At 39.1% G+C, this 21,456-nt stretch overlaps 1 protein-coding gene across 4 annotated transcripts in view; it reads right to left on the bottom strand.

The window, feature by feature from the left end:
* The window catches only part of ca16b (carbonic anhydrase XVI b), a 192,873-nt gene that overhangs the window by 132,620 nt on the left and 38,797 nt on the right, over positions 1–21,456 (bottom strand). For all 4 annotated transcript variants that reach the window (XM_036152166.1, XM_036152168.1, XM_036152164.1 and 1 more), the window contains exon 2: positions 17,087–17,191. In XM_036152166.1, coding sequence (XP_036008059.1) covers positions 17,087–17,191 — 105 coding nt within the window. The remainder of the gene's footprint in view (positions 1–17,086; positions 17,192–21,456) is intronic.

Here is a 21,456-nt window from a genome sequence, read left to right as displayed (position 1 = left end):
CGATTTCTTCTTTTATAGTAGAACAGGAAGTAGTGCCTTGACTAGCTTACCTTCTTGTGGTTTCTCATAGCAGCCGCTGCTTATGTTTTAATTTGATACTGTGATTGGCTAAAACCAAACTTTGGTAGGTTGGCGCTATATGTTCCTTTCACCCAATCAGCTCAGAGAGATCTGCCTAAATTCCCTGATTCAAATTGAGCAGTCCCAGACTGATAATGTGCAGAACGTAGAGTTCTCCACATTATCAATCTGGCTGGCCAGGTTACATCAGCGCCACTCTGCCTTCATTTCTTGCGTAAACAGCTTCTGTGCAAATACCCACCGGATGTAAACATATCAATTGTTTAAAGGTTCACAAAATACCGTCCACATAAACCCCATATCTGACAGTTTTGAGCTTGGAAGTTGTTTTAAAACCACTGAAGTCTGCTTTGGTCTCGATTCCTCTTGGACTAGTTGTTAGCTTGAGCCTCCAGGGCCAACTCATCTGGATTTATGTCAAAGCTATGAAAGCTAGCTACTGTGGGTAAGAAAATAACAGCTTCAGACCCTTTAACAGAACCTTATACAACTATTGCTTTACCTCTTCCACTTCAATGATATAGAAATGGTTTAACAGTCAACCGGCGTTTGGATTTTTCAAAGCCTGTGAGTGGCAGAGTGTATTCATATGGGACTTTTCTAGCCCTAGGTAGCCCAAAACCGCTAATTAGGCCGCAAATCACAAGACTGCACATGACCACATCCCCAGATGAGAGTGGAGCTGAGCACAGCGAGCAGACATTTTAAATCAAGCCCTAATCCAGACTGTGTCTCACTCACACTCCTCGCTACCCCGTAGCATCCACAAAGAAGAAAAGCCCACTCAGAGCTGGTATGTGGCCAGCATTAGGAACAAGAGATGAGGGGGGAAATTAGAGAATAGAAGGGAGGAGGGAGCTCACAGAAAGCAGCAGAAAATTGATTCCTGGGGAGAGGTGAATGCTGGTGAAGATTGGCCAAATTCATTTCAAAATTAAAGATGCTGTAGGCAGGTCTCTATGTATGAGGACTAATAGAAACACACATGCACACAAAATAAAATTCGAATGGAACACAATCATTTTAAATTGTCAGTTGCCCTTAAAAATTTGGTTCGTCGTACCTTACAGCAGACAAAAGCTCTGAGAAATGAAAGCCCGCTTTATTTTTACGTTTTCACATACCGAATTGAAAATAAGAGCTGGGTGATGTCACCAAAGCAGCTTATGGTCGAAAAGGCAAAGAAAGTGTTGTACACATGGATGACTGACAAAGTAGTCCTTTGCCCCCTGGCTTTCAAGTTTCTCTCTTCAGCAGCCAGCTGAAAATCTACTCCAAAAAAATAAAAAAATAAAAAGACAATAAAAATTGCTCAATTTATTTTCAAAAAGCTGGACACAACTAAATCAAAGCTTCTTTTGTAAATCCTGCTTAATGCGTGTGCAGCATTTTGATCTCTGAGCTTTGAAAAGAGGAAAATAACAAGAGATTGGCGAGTAAATTTAATATAGCATGAAGGGTTTAGACCGGTGCAGATTTTAAAATGCAAAGAGCAGCTTCTACCCCAATAATTTCCTGATCCATCTACATTATTTACTATCCCTCGCAGGTATTTGAGCTCGCACTTAAATGAGTCATGAGACTCTAAAAGACAAAGGACAACCAACCTGAGTGATCTTTCTTTCACCTGTTTGGGAGAGTAGGACGCTGAATCAATCTGAATTTACCAAAACATTTTCGGGTTTCGGGGGAAAGATTTTTCCTCCAGTGGCTTAGGATTTCATGGGGAGTCTATAAGGCAAATCATACACTGTTTGAACTTACTTAAGGATAGCTGCGAAGCTTTTTTTTTTTTTAAATAAATGAAATTCTCTATGATCAAAAATGCATGTGTTTGTTTTTCGAAAAACAAACCATATCACCCACCCTGCAGGCACCATTAGCCTGAAAACTAATTCAATACAAGACGAAAAAAAAGAAGGCCTGAACCACTCTCGGCTATTGCAATCTCTGTTCTTGGCGTACCCTCTCGGCAGCTATTATTCTTCTAGTTCTGTAAATGAGGCAGGGACAACAACAGCTACCTGTTTGCAAAACAAGCGTCCTTAAAATTTAGAATCCAGACAGAAATCAATAGCAGCAGTGTAACTGAGTAATCCAGAGATAGTAGTGTCCAATAAATGATCTAACAAGACCAGGAAAGTATAGGTGATGCAGCTCAAATTACTTCCATGCAGTTAGTGGTTTGAAACCCATTTTTATGCTTACATTCAGTGCTCTACAGGATGAATATTGTTTTACCCTTTCACACGTTCCGTCCCGTTACAACCACGAAGTGCAATGTATTTTAATAGGCTTTTGTGTGATAGACGAACACGGAGCATAATTGCGAAGTGGAAGGAAAAAGAATAGATGGCTTTTGAAATCTGTAATGAATACCGATCTGAAATTTGGACCATGCAATGTGGTCACCCCCCTCCTTACTCTGATACCCCTAGAACAAACTCTGATGTGGCCAAATACCTTTAAAAGTTAGCCACTTAGTAGAGTTCTTGTACTTTCAGCTGGGTGAGAACACTTTTTGCTCATTTTACTAGTGAAGTGAGAACTTTGATGCAAAGTGAGGACTCTGGTGTAAAGTGAGGACGTTTTGTTGGTCCTTACTATTATTCTGGGCTAGGGATGAGGTTTAGCACTATTGTGTTAATTAGGATTAGGGTAGGGCATGGGTAAGGTCATAGAAAGGCTAACCTTGGGCTGATCCTAACCCTAGAAGTCAAGGCACAGTCCTCACTATGTACTTTAAACAATGATGTGTCTATGTAGGTTCTTGTAATTGCAGCTGAGCAAGAACATTTTTTGCTTATTTTACTAGTAAAGTGAGGGCTTTGATGTAAAGTGAGGACCGAAAAAAGGTCCTCACCTTTTCTCTGGGCTTGTGGTTAGGTATGGGACTAAGGTGTCAGTTAGGTTTAGGGCTAGGTATAAACCAGTATAGGTTAGGGTTAGGACTAAGGTCATAGAAAGGACCCACAGAATGGAGGTCTATGGAAGTCAAGGCCCAGTCATCATTATGTACATTAAACAAGTGTGTGTGTGTGTGTGTGTGTGTGTGTGTGTGTGTGTGTGTGTGTGTTCTGTCATAGCTACCACGCAGGGAACACACCAAACATAAACATAAAATGAAACATCTTAGCCTCGACAAAATGCAATTTAGGCAGAAAAGCTCAATGCACCTCACCCTGAACACACCTTCCACCCTGTAACACAGCTGTAGCATTATAATGATGTTTGGATGCTTTTCTTCGGCACAGACAGGGAAACTGGTCAGTGTTGTTTGGACGATCATTGAAGTTAAATACATATAAATTCTGGACAAAAGCATGTTAGAAGCTGCAAAAGACTTGAGACTGGGTCAGAGTTTCATGTTCCTGCAAGACAACAACTCTAAACATTCAACCTGAGCCATAAGGGAAAGGAATGAATTGAAGTTTCTCAGCCGTTTTAAGACAAGTAGCACCTCAGTAAACACAAGGTTTTTCAAGGACCACCCGACTGAAAGACATTTTAATTAGTATTGCAACAGAACTTTTTAGCTTGCTTCTTGTTGTATAAAAAAGTTCTTATCCACTGATCCTGTTTTCAACACACATGAGCATATTAGCTCATATATTTACGTATTGGAAAACAGTGAGATACTAATTTAACTAGAGAATTAACTACCTGTCAAGGGACGGGAAAGGCATAACACTAAGAAATAGGATTATATATATATATATATATATATATATTTACAAAGATGTTTAAACTTCCAAGCTTGTAGATGGAAAGATTAACAGTAAGGTATTGAGAGGGGCAGGGGACACGACATCCATGTTTGGAGGCCTCAGTCCTCGACACAGCCGTCCCAGGTTCGAGTCCTGGCTCATGGATCTTTGCCGCATAACTTCACCCTCTCTCTTGACCCCATTTCCTGTCAGCTTACTGTCAAAAAAAGGCCACTAGTGCCACAAAAACAAAAATAAAGACGAGCAGAGAGGCCAGAGATCTATGTAGGAAATTCAGTGGTGTCTCACCAATCCCAATTTGTAAATATAATAAAACTACTACACAGCCTCTTTATGTGAACATATCCTCACAGTGTTTCAAAGTACAAATGAAGATAAAGACATTGTTGTTACATATCAATATTGCCAAGCAAAGTGCATTCATGTGTTGGAAAGTCCAGACCTAAATTCAACGAAGAATGTCACCTAAACTCCAGATAAAATACATTGAATTTGAGGTTGTAATGTCACAAAGTGAAAACGTTAAAGCTTCTAGGGTACTGTATACCACTTGAAACCGAGCAAACAACAAAAGTTACTTTGTAACGTAAGGACAAGCCGGCACACCTCCGAAAACGGTGCCATCATGCCACCATTACGACCTTGTCCCCACCAGTTAACTCCTCACCTCTCGTGGGATGTGTACTCATTATAAAGTCACTCATCACGATTATGAGTTTAAAAATTTTGCTGAGCCGCTCTCGAGCTCATTTCGGCTCATCAGCATAACCACATTAGAGAGGGAACCTGTGGGCTGGCAATCTCGCATTTCCTCAATATTGCTATCCCAGCAGGCTGAGCATGTCCACATCCATTAAGGTGGACCTGAGCCACCAACGAAGCCTAATATACTGCAACCAAGCGCACTAACACCACGCGACACCTGAAATTTAATTAATTAGCTTTACACAACAAACTGTCAGTTCAACACATCAATCTGCCCTAAACGGGGAAACTGGGAAATTTGGCTACATTTATCATAGCAATTGTGCAACGGGGGATTTATTCGTATACATATTAGAGATGGGGGCCCAGGATACCATCCTCTGGACATGCCACTGTAACAATACTAACAATCAAGTCACCAAAAACTCAGTTTACCCAGGGTGCTGGAATCTCTAATTTATTTCCATCCATAATATATTTACCTAATCTAGGAAAGGAAACAGATTGTCAGAGGCAGTGGGAAGTAAGATGATTTGGAGCTCAATTCTACTAAATTGGTTGCTGCCAGCGTGATACATCATGGAGAATTAAGATGCCTCTCCCCAAGCACAGAACTTCAGCAGCCATATTGGCACATCTGTCAAGGGCCCACCCCTGACAGAGACAAATTGACCAATTCTGGCACACAAAGGCTGATCCAAAGTGCTAGCAATAACCAAGATGAATAATGAGCCAGCTCGGGCTCCAGCAAAATTCATTTTTAATAATTAGTGTTCCTGCACCTCTCATTTTCTCACAAAATGAGTGCAGGTACATCTACAGGTTTATACAACACATCAGCAAGACTGGAGGGATACAGATGATGTTGTGTGTTAAGCTTCCATCATCGCATAGAATGACTGCGACTTGAAACGTGGGGTGGAAGACGGATGAATCTCTCTCTGTTCTCCCAGGAGCAGGAAATTAATCAAGTCCAGAGAGCTCTGTGGTGTGGGGCCGCTGTAAAGAAATGTTTCAGGATGAGCAGCACGAAGTTCAGAAGGTCAAAATAAAGGAGGGAAAAAGGAAAGGATGTTTGGAAGCATCAACAATTGCATTTACTGACGGCCACACGCCACCGTTCTGTTTGGAACAAAGTGGAACTGAGATACCGGCAAAAGGGTGAATATTACACACTTTTTTTGAGTTTCTCTCTACTTGACATCTGGCAGTGGAGCTTGTTAAAAATGCTGGAACAATGAGAGTGGGGGGAAAAAAGAAAGAAAAATAAATAAATAAATAAATAGATGCAGGTGTTTTTATGATTGCTATGGATTGTGTGTTGCTCTCGAGAGCTGCTCCAGCTAATTGATTAAGAATATAATTAGTACTCAGTAAAACAGTCCGTCACAATGCTTTTTGAGTTACTATTGTGGAAACATCCACCAACTTGTGCTCGAGTACACAGAGGCCCTTAGTGTGGTATGCAACAAGAATTCACAATGCCTATTGATTTAAATAGATTGCAATTATATGCAAATTACTTTGGTTGGTGGATAAGAGCAGACTCACTGCGTCGGCTTCTAGTGTAACAAGATGCCCTTGACAGACTATAGGTCCGGCCAAAATACCCTCCAATTTTCACAGGTGGTATAAGTTAGCATAGAAGTATATGATCTCATTGGTTGCAATACTAAAAAAAAAGTCCTGTTATTATGTGCCAATTTCCCTTCTTTGGATTGGTCTAATTTTGGTAATTTCACAATCTGACCCCGGTCAACCTATCCACGGTCTGCGCTTGCTTCCATATACAGGGTCGTAAAACACAGTAGAGGAGCAAAATGTGTTTTGGGTAAAATCCACAATTTATTGAATAGTGCCTGAAGTCCGCCATTGTTGCTGTTTGTGTTAGTGCATGCATATCAGGGAAGAGTTAAGGTCTACGTTGGCTCGCATACACAAACACAGCAGTGCAGGGGAAGGAGATATGGACTTAAAATCTTATCACGATATATTGTGGTATTATTGCAATAATGATAAAAGTGTTGATTAAAGACTATTTACAGCTTCTTGCAGTCTTTTTTTCAGTCACTGTATGGCTGTGACAGCAGGTCACATTAATTATACCCGCATAAACGCAAATTGTATGCTTAAAATATATATTTTATAATATAGCATTGAAAAAAAATTCTAAATAGGCTTCATCAGGACACTACAATTAATTGTATCTTTTAATTCATTGCTATTTGTTACTGCTCTCAAGGAACCAAAAGTGCAAAAAAATAGTAAGAATTACAATACTGACAGTTTTTGGGGGTTTCAGACACCAGTAATTGGAATTTATTGTTGTCATGATAAAGCCAAATTTTTATCATGAGAAACTTCATATGATAACGATAAAACGATACGATAAATGCCCAACCCTATGCCAGTGTGTAGGCGATTATGTGGATAAGGGAATCAAAACAGAGCCACAGAAGGGGGTAGCTTCAGACTCATCCTCCCCACGAGCCGGTTTCAAATATAGTCAGTTTCATGGCTGCTTCATCTGGATGGAGACCCTCCATCTGATCATGAAGTTAGTCAGATACAAGCAAATCCAGCTTTGTGTTGATGGGGTCTCATACTCTGGAAAGGTATGAAATGGGGATGGGTTGAGAAAAAAATAAAATAAAAAAAATAAGCTCCCAAAAGTCTAAGCAGCTTTTAAATAATTCATGGCTAAAGGGTAAATTTTAATTTTGATTGTCAGTGAGTTCAACCTTGAATGTGAACCTATTTCTTACTCAATAGAATGACTGCATGTTTTAGAAGATAGCTAGGACAGTAAGTGATCTGTTGTAAGCGGGGGCTAAGAGCTAGGTAGCCTGAAAGAGACAATTTTTTTTTTTTTTTTTTTTAGGTAGCTCTTAAGTTACTCCAAGTCCAAGCGAGACTTGGAGTAACTTAAGACAACTTCCTGTTGAAAAAAATCCAACAGGAAGTTGTTTTATGTCTTTTTTCTGGGAAATCTGTGCAAGATTCCAACTTAGGCTCAGTGCCTTTCTTTAAGTAGAATCCCTCTTGGTATAATCCCCACGGGCTGGTGCTACTAGCTTATGGATCCAGGTGGTTCCAACATTTTTTAATTCCTCCTACTTTTTCCCTTGTCCCTCCTTAGGGGTGTTTAGAGATTGGCTGCAAATAAAGCCGTTTTAAGTCTCCCAGAAGACCAGTATGCTCTTAATGAATATTATCTTCAACCAGTTTAGATAATATTTTCACTGCTCGTTCCCTCTTTATAAAAATGGTCACTTTAAAGTGTAGTAGCAGAGGAAAACAAGTGTAGTATCATTGCTATCTGTCTGATTTTTCTTAATTTACGCCTTTGTGAATCTGCATTAGTTTGATTAGTAATATGTTTTCATTCTATTGGTGATTGGTTTTAATCAGTCTTTCTATTTATTATTGTTGACAATAAATACAATCTTTGATGTTGAAAAATTGCTCAATATATTGATTTCAATACATTATCTATATTTTTATTGTGAGATTGATTGGTCTTTGAGCCTTATTATGACTCGGAGCAGTGTTATCACAGTGCACGCAGTATAAAAATCTTATATTCTGTCACTAGTGTATGATTTAATAAAATGAAACTTTAGTTGATGGGTATTTTATGAAGGTATTTAGAATAAATTGTTCCCCAGGTTTAAATCCATTCAGACATCATTATCCCAAAGCAATCAGAGCAAAACTTTCATATAAAAAAAAAAATAAATGGAACAAATATCATGAATCGGGTCACAGTGAGCTGAAGTTCTTGCAAAGGGAACTGGAACTAGCATATAAACTAGTCTTTCTTATAAAGAATGAAAAAAAAAAAAACAGTTTTTATCTCTATCCCAGAAGACTTTTCCTTGGATCCCTGGATAGAAAGCCCCATGCTTTACCCTCCAAGCTTGTCCCCTGTGCTGCCGTAGAGTCAGGGAGCTTTGCTTTAAACTCAAGTCCTTCTCGTACAAGGAGGTCTTCTGGGAGCAATCCTCCTCTCGATTCATTACCTCCAGGAGTCAAGGCTCCTTCTGCTGGGCACCATAACAACAAGGCATTGCTCTTTTCCCTCCAGCCTTTGGGGGGGTGAGGGGGAGATTTACAACATGAGAGACAAAGTGCACTCCTTTCACACGCACCAAACTAATTTAACATGAATCCCTGGCTCTAACACATCCCACCTAGCTGGACAATCTACAAGGGAATTGGTACATTTTGAAGTTACGCAGAAAGAGAGAGAAAAAAAAAAACTTTGCTCTAAAATCAGTCAAGTGTTTTATTAGACTTTCACACAGTAGCAACACACAGGAAACCTCAGGTGATAATACATGCCTAAGATTGAGACTGCTTTTAATGAGAAGCCTGGCAGTGTGCTGGGATCTGGTCATATGGAGACAGATTACACAGAGGAGGGGTTTACTCCCGCCTTACCTGCTGTCAGTCAGCTATGTACAACAAAAAAGAAGTTATGAAATGTATCAGGAAGAACAGGTCAGGGGTTGGCATTAAATCACTAATGACGATAACATGATTAAACTAGATAAAATAATTAAATGAATAATTTATTAAATGCAACAAGATATGTAATTACTAACTTTAATTGTCTTACAGTCCATCATTAAAGTTTCCAATTGTTAATTCATTCTTGATGTGCTGCACCAGGAAATCATAAAATAAAGAAATACTGAAAAAAATATATATTTGTGCACAACATATGATGAATTCAACTTTTACACAATGTTTTCTGCATTTATTTGTGTCTTTTAGATATTTGAATAATTATAAAACACCATTTTAACTAATTTAATGTGTGTATTTCAAATGTTGTTTTACTTCATTTTATCATTATAGTATAATCTTATATAAATATTCATTTAACAATTTATGTTTACACTGTGATACTTTTGGCCCTCGATAAAAGCCAGCAAGTCTGAAAGACGCAGCTGGATTGTTAATGGTCAAGCTTTCAAAATAAAAGCCCTGGAATTACATTTACCACAGGGAAAAAAGAAGCGAGCATCAGCCTGAAGGAGAGGGATGTGTACATCTATCCTTGTTAGTAGAGTTAAAGCAAAAGCTGCCTCAATAATGACCGCTTCCACGCTTTGACCTACTTCCGACTGATTTGAGAGGATATTGGTGAGTTTCCATGAGTCAAGGCCAGACCTTAAAACTCACATAAGTGATGAACAAATACAAAGCCATTGGAAATTTTGTAAGTGGGATTCCAACTGGCTGGATGTACCTGCTCCCAAATTAAAATGGTTTTACATTAAAACACAGAGTTTAGGACATCATGCTAATTGGTATTTTTCTCTCTGACTACCTCTGTCCCGCTCTAGAGTTGCCAAATGCATAAATTCACTGGTAAAGATGCGTCATAAATAAATTTATGTTTTTGCAGTCCCGTAATGCAAAGTTATGAAAAATCAACCTTTAATTAAGATAATCTATTCAGTCAGAAAAGAAACACACACAAACACATCAAGGAATTGTTTCTTACACAATCAGTGGTGATAAAAATCACTGGTATAATTAACATCCTCTATAAAATAAACCCAGCTGAAGCATTTTTTTTATACATACTTCACTTTGCGAGATGATCTTTGTGTCAATATACTTCTAATTTAAAATCTATGACTTCCTGTTTCCTTGAGGTACAAATATGATGCAATACATCTCTTTGCTACAATGTAAAATGGGAAATACAGGAAAACAAACAATTAATTTAAGTAAGATCTGTTTATCTTTATAATTTAAATAAAGCTGACTGTATCTCAAGAGACTCTGTGGTAAAATAGATGTATTACCAGGTATAGGTAGTGTTTTTTTAAAATGTGTTATTATGCTAGTGTAATAAAAAAAAAATTTGACGATGAATTAAAAGAAGTACAAGGAGTGTGCCTCTTCAGATGCGCAAGCTAATTAACTAGCTTACATTTCACGTTAGGTACTTTACACCGAGGAGAAATGGTATAAAAACTGACTATTCTGTACACCGTTTGCTTCCTGTGTATATTAATACCACTGTAATAATTTAGTTGTTTTTTTTTTTATTTGCCATTATGCTTAATAATTCCATAACTCGGAACACCCGCATGGTAAAGCTCAATTATTTCCCTCAATTAGTTTTAACGTGATGTTTTGGCCGGCACATTTTCAATTCTGTCTCGGTTAAAATAGCCAGTTAGGACTGTGAACTTAATGTTCAAAATATCTTCCGCTTCTATATTTTGCAAAAGAAAACCCGTTTAACACGATAAATAACATTAGAGCAATTATAATAAATATTAATGTGTTTTTATACCAGCACGTGCCTCGGCAAGATGTTTAACCATCTCATGTTCTTCTGAGATCCTATTTACCTGATGATTCTATGATTTTAAAAAGGACCAATAGGTGTTTTTTTTTATTTTTTATTGTCAATACAGAAAAATCTCGGAAATTGAAGAGGGTATTTACTCTTCCGTATATTGCTCGCTAGTTCCATGCAAATACTGCCGCAGCTCTCATGCGTTTGACGAAATCTATCAGAGTGCTGAGGAAAAAGTTTGTGCAGCAGCAAGAACTCGGGGGTTAATTCAAAAGCCAAAACAAACAGCTCTGGCAATCGAGTACCGAGAGTTACCTAATCTTGTTTTGTATCCTCTAAAGTACTAATTAAGTTGGATCAACATAGCAGTTGATTGAAAATGACACTTCATTCACTTCATTATGTGAGACATGAGTGGAAAGATTGCTAATGATCACGGGCAACCTCAGTGAAGTGGAATAAAACAGTCGGGCTGAGGGGAAATATAATCCACACGTATCAGACAATTGCAGGCTCTTTCGGTGGCTGCAGCAGCTTGTCAGGGTGGCTTCCATCCAAACGTACACAACTGCTGCATGAAAAACAGACAGCAGGCGCACTATCTCTGTGAAGCACTGCACTATTAGTGAGTTGTTAATATGAAAAATCACCCAGATGCAGCGCCTTAAGCTGTATAATCAATTTGTGGAGGTATACATCATTAATTCCTACATTCAACCTTTAGTTTAAGCAGTGGAAAAACACTGAGTCTTAATTTCAACACAGCCGAGCAACAATGCAAGAAATAATCCAGAAACGGGAGCAGTGCAGGCTTTTAACCGCACTTTTTAAATTTCAATCCATTTTCCCCCCCCCCTGATCAATACTATATACTTGCTGAGATTAAAGCAATAAAGTTCATCTTTTATGATGGATTGACTGCTTTACTTGAGTCTAAATGACACAAGTTAATTCAGGTGCAATCTGATAATGCAAAGAAAATGAAAATCGACTCATCTCGGGGATGTTAATCTGCATTTCTTTACGTTGGGGGCTGGCATGTCCTTGCGTTGGTTTTTTTTCCGCTTCCATTGTATGTGCCGTTAGAAGGGGATCAAACTTAATGCCTCTGCAAACGCACATTAAGGTACTCCTGACTGCTGTGGTGTAATTAAACTAGAACAATAAATCATCGGGAAAGCGATCAGCGGCAAAACCAGCGCGGGTATTGGCCAAAAATATAAAAGCGGCAATAAAAGAAACGAGTGAAACTAACAGAGATGATGTGAAAACCTGCAGAGATATAAAAAAAAGGGGGGGGGGGGGGGAAATGATGCATAGCCTTGTTCCAGTGGGAGTCTTACGGTGAGTATGATATCATCCCTCTTATGAAAAATGCCTCCACATGCACACTTGCAGACACAGACACACACCAGCTCAGGGTCTGCCTTAAATAACTTTTAATCAAGTTTCAAGGTGTGGGTTTCAAGCCTCCTTGCATGGAGGTTCATAATCAAAGCACACAGGAAGGAGACATGTCACGGGCAGATAAGAGTTCTCCTTGCACTGCGCGCCGGGCACGTTCGTGCTTAGGACAGCGTGACGAATAGGCTCTTAAATTATAAAGAAAGTGTTGCTGTTGATGATGCAACATCTTTAATATCGTCGAACAGATAGCACAAGGAAACCTGCAAACTTTGCAGCAAAAAAAAACAAAAAAACAAAACAAACGATGAATTTCAATTTAAGATAGATATCCAGCTGCAGAAATCAGAGCCGAACTAAAATGAAGGACTCAAAAGTTATTCCTCACTGTTACTCTCTGGAGCTCATGTTGCTCCACATTCTTTAAACGGCTCTCCCCTGCAGCAGTTGATGCTGGTGGGCTACACAATGGGCAGAAAAGAGAAGCTCTATATGTTATGTGTGTCTGGCTCTTAAGGGTCGAAGCCTGTCTTGCACAAGTACGTTCTAGCTTGAGGCTCACACCCGCTGCGTGCATTTCTGTTACACTCACTTGCACAGAGCAAATGCCCTTAATAACCATTTAGCTGCTAAGGCACGCTTGTCTGTCTCCCATTCACAGCCTTAGCCGCTAATTACATTCCCAAAGTAATGGACAGTTCTGTGTTCCCTCAATGCTTCCCTTTTTTCCTGAGCACAATCAGCCAGCTGCCTTTGCGAGTGGGACTTGGTGGTCAGCGCAGACATGAAATGAATGTTCAAAACTCAACTCACGATAGATAGTTGTTGGGGTTTTTTTTGGTTTTTTTCTTGATCTAAGGTTTAGGATCTTTTTCAAAAAACAAACAAAAGGATTCTCTTATCCAGACTTCATGCTCATTGCTTGTTAAGCATGCCTACTTCTCAGCATAAAGCAAGAACAGGTGCCAAGTATATATCAGTTTAATTATTAAACCAGTCACCACGCTCGCCTGCACACACACGTACTGTAATCATTGACTAAAAAAATGATATAGGTGCATTGTAACTAACTGTAATATCATGGAAATATTTATTTGTTTCTGTCACAAAAGTGAAATTCCTACAGACCGAGTGCTGTTTTTGAGGATTATGATTAAGTAATGAAATGCCAAAGTTTATTTTCTCCACAAATCAGAACATAATGGCAATTAAAAAAAACAAAACACATTTTAATTGAGAAATGTGCCTGGAAGGCCATGCCGCGGCCTGTGCAATCACTACGGCCTTCATAGTTGTCCAGCAGACAGGCACTGATGCGTTCCACAAGGAAGGTAAGCCAGAAAAGCTCATTGCTAAAAAGGCTGGCTGTTCACAGCTGTATCCAAGCATATTAATGGAAAGTTCAGTGGAAGGAAAAAGTGTGGTACCTTAACGAAATATTACAATCAAAAGGGGAAGATATAACTCAATCTGTTGATTCAGTACACACACGGTGATATACTACAAGGGTATTTATTGCCAACAGCTAATGAAAACCCAAAATTCTGTTTCCTCAGACAATCTGATTATCATACAGGACCAATTAACCGAAATGCACGTCAATGTGCTTTACACTCAATACACGGCCGTGCTCCTTTTCCCAAAAAAAACCACTGCATCATTGCAGCATGACTCAGCTAAAGTGTTAAGGACGCCTCGGTTGCTTTAATAATGACCTCCAGCTCATCTGCATTGCTGGGTTTGGTGTGTTTTTTTCTTCCTTTTGACAATATCGCACAGATTCTCCAGAGGGTTTGATGCCATATTAACTGAAGCAGGGTTTTGGACTTTTGGCAGAGAGGCCAGATGCCAAGTCCTTCTGGATATGGAAATCAACATCTCCATAAAGCTTGTCGGCAAAGGGAGGCATAAGGGGATCTAGACTTCCATTTTAAGGGTTGTGACAGTATAGTGTGCATGTGTGTGTGTGTGTGTGTGTGTGTGCACGTGTGCATGTAATGTATAAAAACAGATAAATAAATATATAAATGGAAGGTAGTGACAAGTTTTTGGTGGTTCACTGCCTCAGCTAATTAGCTGGGTGATTTTATCATCTCGATATGCGGCAGCTGCCATTTTTATTTAACCGCCGCCCCCTTGCCCAAGCCAAAACACGTTTACTACCAACATGTAGAGCCATTAAAAATGTCCCCTTAATCAGAAATGGTTTAATCTCGCTCTGTGATAAGACACGCAGCAATATGAAAGGGTGGTCGAGGCTGATCATCTACACGAGAGCTCTGTGCATAAAGGATTTCGGAAAACAAAAGCGTGTTTGAAGTGATTAAGATTCTTATTATAGAGTCCACATACCTTGTACATTGTGAGAGAGCTGTCATGGTTCGATAGTCAAAGCAGACAGTCTTTCACTGCCTCTACCAGACAACTGAGGCAGCCGAAGGCCACTGTTAGGAGTGACGTGAATACCAAACAAACGTGAACCCAAACTGTGCACACCTCGTTTCTCTACTTTGAACTGCACGGTCGTCTCGCCTGAAACCATGACTTTCGCCTTTCATTTTCATTTTACTCACAACTGCGGCGCCAAAGACAAAATATTCCATCAGCGTAATAATTTTCAGAGCTCCGATGCACTCCAGTGGCAGTGGGGCTGAGCGCGTTATTTGCAAGGTGGTGTTTTTTTTTTTTTTTTTTTTTTTTTTTGGACCTGTAAATACAAGTGCTCCTTGCCTGAGCCGTTTCAGAGAGGTGCCCTCAGCCAGAGCACGCGACCCAGATTTCCCGTCGGCACTGCCCGGTCGTCCGGCCTGTTTTTTTTTGCACGGCTGTGGTGATTGTGGCTAAGCGAGCAGAGGTGTCCTAACAGAACGTGCCTATCTCGACTGTTTACCGAACCAAAATTAAATCAAAGATTACCGCGAAATTCAGATGTTTGGATATACTGTATAAAAAGACACATTGCCTTTTTTTTCACATTTGCAAAATGCAAAAATTGTGACCGAGAATTTACTTTCTTCAAATTCAGAAGTATACATACACCAAGATTACCTCACCTTTAGCAAAACTGGGGACGCCAAATAAAGATGCCATGTCTTTGTGAGCGTCTGCCTGGTTAAGTCACAACATTTGAGTAAAACACATTCATCTATGGATCTATTTTAACAAAGCCCCTCTAACATTCTTGTGAGACATTAAGGGGGAAAAAAATCTAAAGAAAACTGCAAAGAGGATAGTGGATCTCCAGAGGTCTGGGTCACCCATTGGTATAATTTCCAGAAACAACCAGGCATGTAAAAATATGAATATTTTGTTTCATGACTATTGTTTAAATAAATAATCAATATTAACATTACTACAGTTTTGTTAAAAAAAAAAACATGTTTAAAAACCTTCTACTACAGGTTGGACACACCAAGAGTGAAGCCAGCAACAACAAATGTCTTTATCAACACATCTATTGATTTTAGCCGTGGTGGTATGTTATATATTAACAAATTTGAAAACTGCCTGCTATTGACTAACATCACAGAGAAATCTGTGTGCAGAGGAAACAGGCAGAGTGCCCCCAGCCCTCACGCTGTTCGGTTTTTACAGGTAAAGAAAATATTGTATGCAAGATTAATTCACTTTAAAACAAGTATTGTTAAAATTCCACAACAATAGCATGGAGTTCTTAAGGTCACAGTTATCACCAATAGTTTGAAGGGTAACTTTATTTTAAAACAGGATAACAAACTAGCCGCCTGTAAACTACAGGAATGGCAGCATCATGTTGCTGTGAGGGCTGGCAGCAACAAGGAACTTTAAGCTTGGGCATAAATGAGTATTTCTAATAAACAACAAAACACCGCAAACACCTGAATTAGTTACAAACTGGCTGAAAGTCAACAAAGTGATGATTTGGTAGTAGACGTCAAAAATCCCTGATCTCAGTCATATAGAGAATCAGTGGAGAAACGATGCAGCAAAGCAACGTGGCTCTTAAATCCTGACTCGGTAGCAGCAGTTCTGTCAGGAGGAATGGGCCAAAATTCGAGCAAACTATCACAAGACACGCCCAAATATTAAAGACATCTATGTAAACTTATTGTAATAAATCACTAGGGTAGTTTAAACTGTTCTATTAGGTTTTACTTTTTCAAAATTTCATTTTTGCCAAATACATTTTTTTCTCTCTGTTCACTCACTTTTCTTAATTTACCAAGAAAACCTATGAACATGTCAGACTTAAAAAAAAGATTATAACATTCTCTAAAACAAAAATCTGTTAATTATTCTGGCATTTAGCAAATAGAACACATCTGTTAATTTTAATTTGCCTATAACAGAAAGTTTTCTCTAATGTAATATTAGAAAGTGAAAAATGAAGGTTGTGTCTTTTATACAGTGTTTGCAAATACCTCATTTCAACTGTACATGCATATAATTGTACTTGCGGCCTTTCTGTATATAGAGTTTATATACCTAATCTGACATGTGTAATAAATCAAATTTAAGAGGAGTCGAGTCATTATTTATGGTTAAACACAGTGGGCTACAACATTATGATCCAGCATTACCACTTGGAACATTAAATCACTTTGCCATATGTCTCTGTTTCTCTCCCCAATGCATTAGTTTAATTATGGTTATTTGGAGTGATGAAAACATACAGCTCAGGTAGACATTGTGCGAATACTGAAACGCCTCGATCAGCCTCTCTAGAGTCACCAACAAGAAGGGAGTAAAGGTTGCTGACAAAACAGGGGACAAAAACAGGGAAATGAGAGACAAGTCAGAGAGGTTGGGGAGCTATTTTCTCTCCGTTTCAGGCTGCCTGGCCACACCAGAAATGAGAGCTCACCTGAATAGGACCAGTAGGGGTCACCAGCTGTCCTCCTCTCCCTCATTACGCCTGTGCTCCCAGGACGGCTGCCTCCAGTGAAGCGAGGTTGGTCACCCGATGCAACTGTGGGGGACAGAGATGGAGGTCAGGAAATCCGCTGGGGCAAAGGAAAGTTTCCAAACAGCGGGAAGGGGAAACAGAACCATTAATCCAGTAAACACGTCCAAATAAAGCATCTGGTGTCAATAAAATTAGCATACATATATATATGGATTTAAAAGGAATAAACAACACGTCGGCAGCATCACCGGTGACCTTGGCACCTGAGGCAAATATACCTCAGCTCGGTGTTAAACCATGCACTTATGGGATTGATACGGAGATACAAACGAGGACGAAAACACACCGTCGCAATGAAAGATATGAGCTGCGTTCTGGTTCCTGGTGTTACCAACGCCCCTCCCCCTGTCCACCTGATCAGGTTTGGGTCAATGCATCAGTTCCCACAAATTATTTTTATATAAACACGCGTGATTTACGATGCTCATATTTGTCATGTAAGACATTACTGATCCTGGAGTCAGTGTCAGCATAGATTATGCTTTATGATTGTGAAGAAGGAACAAACATAATGCTAATATAATGATTTCAAATAAAGAGGGACCGGCTACCAGCATCAGGGTGCGCCGAGGTTTTAAAAAACGCCTTCATCGTTAGTTATATGATCCGGCATATTGTTTAAATTCCTTTTAACGAGACGCCAGTGGAAATGCCGGAGTGACAAGAGTTTTCTCTGGCTGTATGGAGCACAAATATCATCCAAGACAGTAAAATCATGACCGGAAAGTAAAAACAGGCAACGACACACACTAAGAAGATGCAGAAGTTATTGGAAGACTAGAAAGATAAGATGTTTAATCTTCCAAACTAGGGAAGAAAATTCATCACTAATAAAAAGGTGACAAATTTCTAGTCCCAGATGCTTGTTTGAGCAAGGCAACAATTGGAGCAGCATGCTTTGTGAAGCAGCAGGCTGCAGAATATACATGAGCAGACAACATGACTAACTACTAAGCCAACATCAGCTTATTATGCAGCAAAAGGAGCAAAAGTCTCCACACAATGCGCATGTAAACTTAAAAACCCCTGCAAAGATAGGCATGTGAAATTTTTTCATTAATGTAACAGAATCAAAACAACAAAATATATGTGACAGATATTGCTGCAAATCAGTGATAGATAGATAGATAGATAGATAGATAGATAGATAGATAGATAGATAGATAGATAGATAGATAGATAGATAGATAGATAGATAGATAGATAGATAGATAGATAGATAGAGTGTTATTATTAGCTGGAAGAATCACATATAACAGAAATAAAGGCTTTAAATATCCTCCATCTGTGTTAATCTATATACTGCGTTTCCCTTAGTGAATGGAATTACTGATATAAATTAATCCAAATACATCCACTTAGATTTTTGTTTGGGCTCTTGTGACAACATATTTTAAAAATTCCTTTTTTTTCTTGTTGTTGCAGTTTCTGCTTGTTGCACAAAAACTGAAAAAGATTTTAAACAGACACTGGTATGAATCAATCTCTCCAATAAAACATTTCTTTTGTGACGGCCATAAATGGAGCCGCACAATGAATTCCATGGCAGTCGTCATCGCTCTTTCAGCACGGTCACGTCCGTCGTTATCACAAGGGATTGCTTGGATGCAAGGTTTGACGGGTTAACATACATTAGGCGCCATGCGATCACGCTTGCCATATGAATCTCACACTGTTGGACTGACGCGTCTTTCTATTTCCACACCCGATATAGATTTCAGTGACCATGACTCTAAACTTCATGGTCGGCCTGGATGTCATGATGACAGAGGAGAAAATCTCAGTATCACTGTTTTCTAATATCAAATTGTCTTACTAAAATAATTTAACCTAAAAAAAAGCTGTGTTTGCCATTTTTTTGTCTCATCAACAATGGTTAAAGCCGAATCCCATTTCACCCCTTGACCATTTGGAATGCAATACCAGTTGGCCAACACATCTTAACTGTTGTGAGTTCACACCTTGCATGCCAGAACAATATCCAGCCTGCTGGATGGAGTCTCGCTGCTACAGATGCCCACACGCATTAAAGTGTCCAAAATGCTAAAGGTCACAGGGAGTGCTGAAGGCACACATGGAAAAGACAAGAGAGAGGGAAAATATTGAGTTATCTCAATGGATATTATTGTAATATTTACTAATATTGTCGGCATTTGATTAATTTCAATATAATCGCACATCCCTGTTCCGGATTCCTGGACACAAGCGCCGGCTGAGCACTTCTAATCTCACGACCCCCCTGCACAACCTCTGCGACCCCCACGTTGAAGACCGCTGCTGTTTATTATACTAATCAGTTTTCTTAAAAGTCAACCTATCTCAGTGCATTTGAAATACATTAAAGTAGATTTATGTTTCACTTGGTAATGTTTGGGATCATGTTTTTGGTTCCATTTCTTAACAAGAATTAAAATAATTGTGTCTGCTCTTGGATTGATTCGTTTTTTTTCAACACACATGGGCATATTAGCTCATATATTTACGTATTGGAAAACAGTGAGATACTAATTTAACTAGCGAATTAACTACCTGTCAAGGGACGGGAAAGGGATAACACTAAGAAATAGGATTTTTTATATATATATATATATATATATATATATATATATATATATATATATATATATATATATATATATATATATATATATATATATATATATATTCACCAAGCTGCTCAGAAAAAGGAATCGGCTTTATGCAATGCACAGCGTCACGAGCAAAGCACATAGAAGCGGGTCTGAGCAAACAAGAAAGAAAAACAATCTGACTTTTCAACCCAGGTGCCATTTTCGGCACAAAGCATTAATGGGTGATAATTACCACCATCAGAGCGTTAGAGCTGTGCAGAAAACAAGTGGAGCCGCTCGTATGATTGTTTCCTGCCTTTTTTATAGTTGGAATCCAGCACAACCTTTAACGAAGCACTTCATCTAAAAAGAAAAGAAAAAAAATAACAAAACTGGCTGGACAGCCAGTATATATGCGTAGTTGTTAACGTTACAACAGCCTCTCTACAGACCCCAATACCATAACTCATTTGTAAAATGCAGGCCGCCTGTGCAGCCAGGGATGTAGGCAATCATCCTCAAGTCTTTTAGGCACAAATGTCTCTTTTAGTTCGACGAAAAAAAAATGGCCAGAAATCAAACATTGTCAACAGAATTACAGCGAGTGCTAAGGGCACAAATTGTCCTTTAGCATGCACACTCCCTGGAGCGTAGCCCGAGACTTGCAACAGTCAAACTCACCGGGGAAAATTCGCTCTGCAACGGCTGAAGACAGTGCCAGTGGAGAAGAGGCTGTCTAGCTGATGTCATTGTCAATCAGGTGCACAAGCAAAATACGAGTGCTCTTTGTCGCTTTAAGCAGTCAGAACTTGCAGTTGCATAAAAAATCTGGACGTTAACTAATATGTGGCCCCGCTGCATTGTTCCTGAGTGAAGATACAAAGGTGGCAATCTTCTAGACTTGCCAACATGATTTTTATTTTTAGTGACCTAGATGTATCAGGGTTTTTTTTTATATTTTTTTTAGGTTTAACAACAAAACTGTATTTGCAACCCTGCCGTTCCTCACAGTTTCCTTTATCAACCTGCAGCCTGGCACAATATTTGATCAAACAGTCAAAACACGGCAAAGCCAACACAACAAGCCATCTATGTGTGTCTTAGTTTGTCGTCACACAACTGTAGCGCAATAGTAATTCTGTGAAATTTCCTGCGGGTTTAAACGCTATAAAATTGCACTTCCCCAACTTTGTAACCATGACAACAGCTTTCTATCATGCTTGTCATCAGTCTCATGAGGGTTAAGGTGACTTCAGAACAGTGGAACCCCCCACCGCCTGGTCTCCTGAAGCTTAACCGCTTCCGTAACAAAAGTTGGATTCGGAGGTATCGGCTTATCAACACCTGAGGAAAGAAGTAATCCAAAGTGCGTGAAAAAAAAATGAATAAACTCAAGCAGATTTATTTCCTTTATTGAAGACAAATAATTTCTCATCAGCGGGATGGGTAATGACTCTTCACTCTTACAATATTTGTTGCACCGTACAAATTTCCATCATTTTATCCAACAGCTTCAGGTGATAACATGCTGCAATAATTACCATTAGGTGGCAGCAATGCAACAAATTATAAACATTTGACTGTACGCCAGCCATGATGATACTTTAAGGTAGGTGTGTTTTCTGCCACCCAGTTTAACCTTGAGTTTGTCCCATTTATCTTGCTGCCTTTGCCAATTTATTAGGAGAGAATTGCAAG

The sequence above is a fragment of the Fundulus heteroclitus genome, chromosome 20 (genome assembly GCF_011125445.2).
Source record: "Fundulus heteroclitus isolate FHET01 chromosome 20, MU-UCD_Fhet_4.1, whole genome shotgun sequence".
NCBI classification, from domain to species: domain Eukaryota; kingdom Metazoa; phylum Chordata; class Actinopteri; order Cyprinodontiformes; family Fundulidae; genus Fundulus; species Fundulus heteroclitus.
This window is presented reverse-complemented; position numbering and strand designations above follow the sequence as displayed.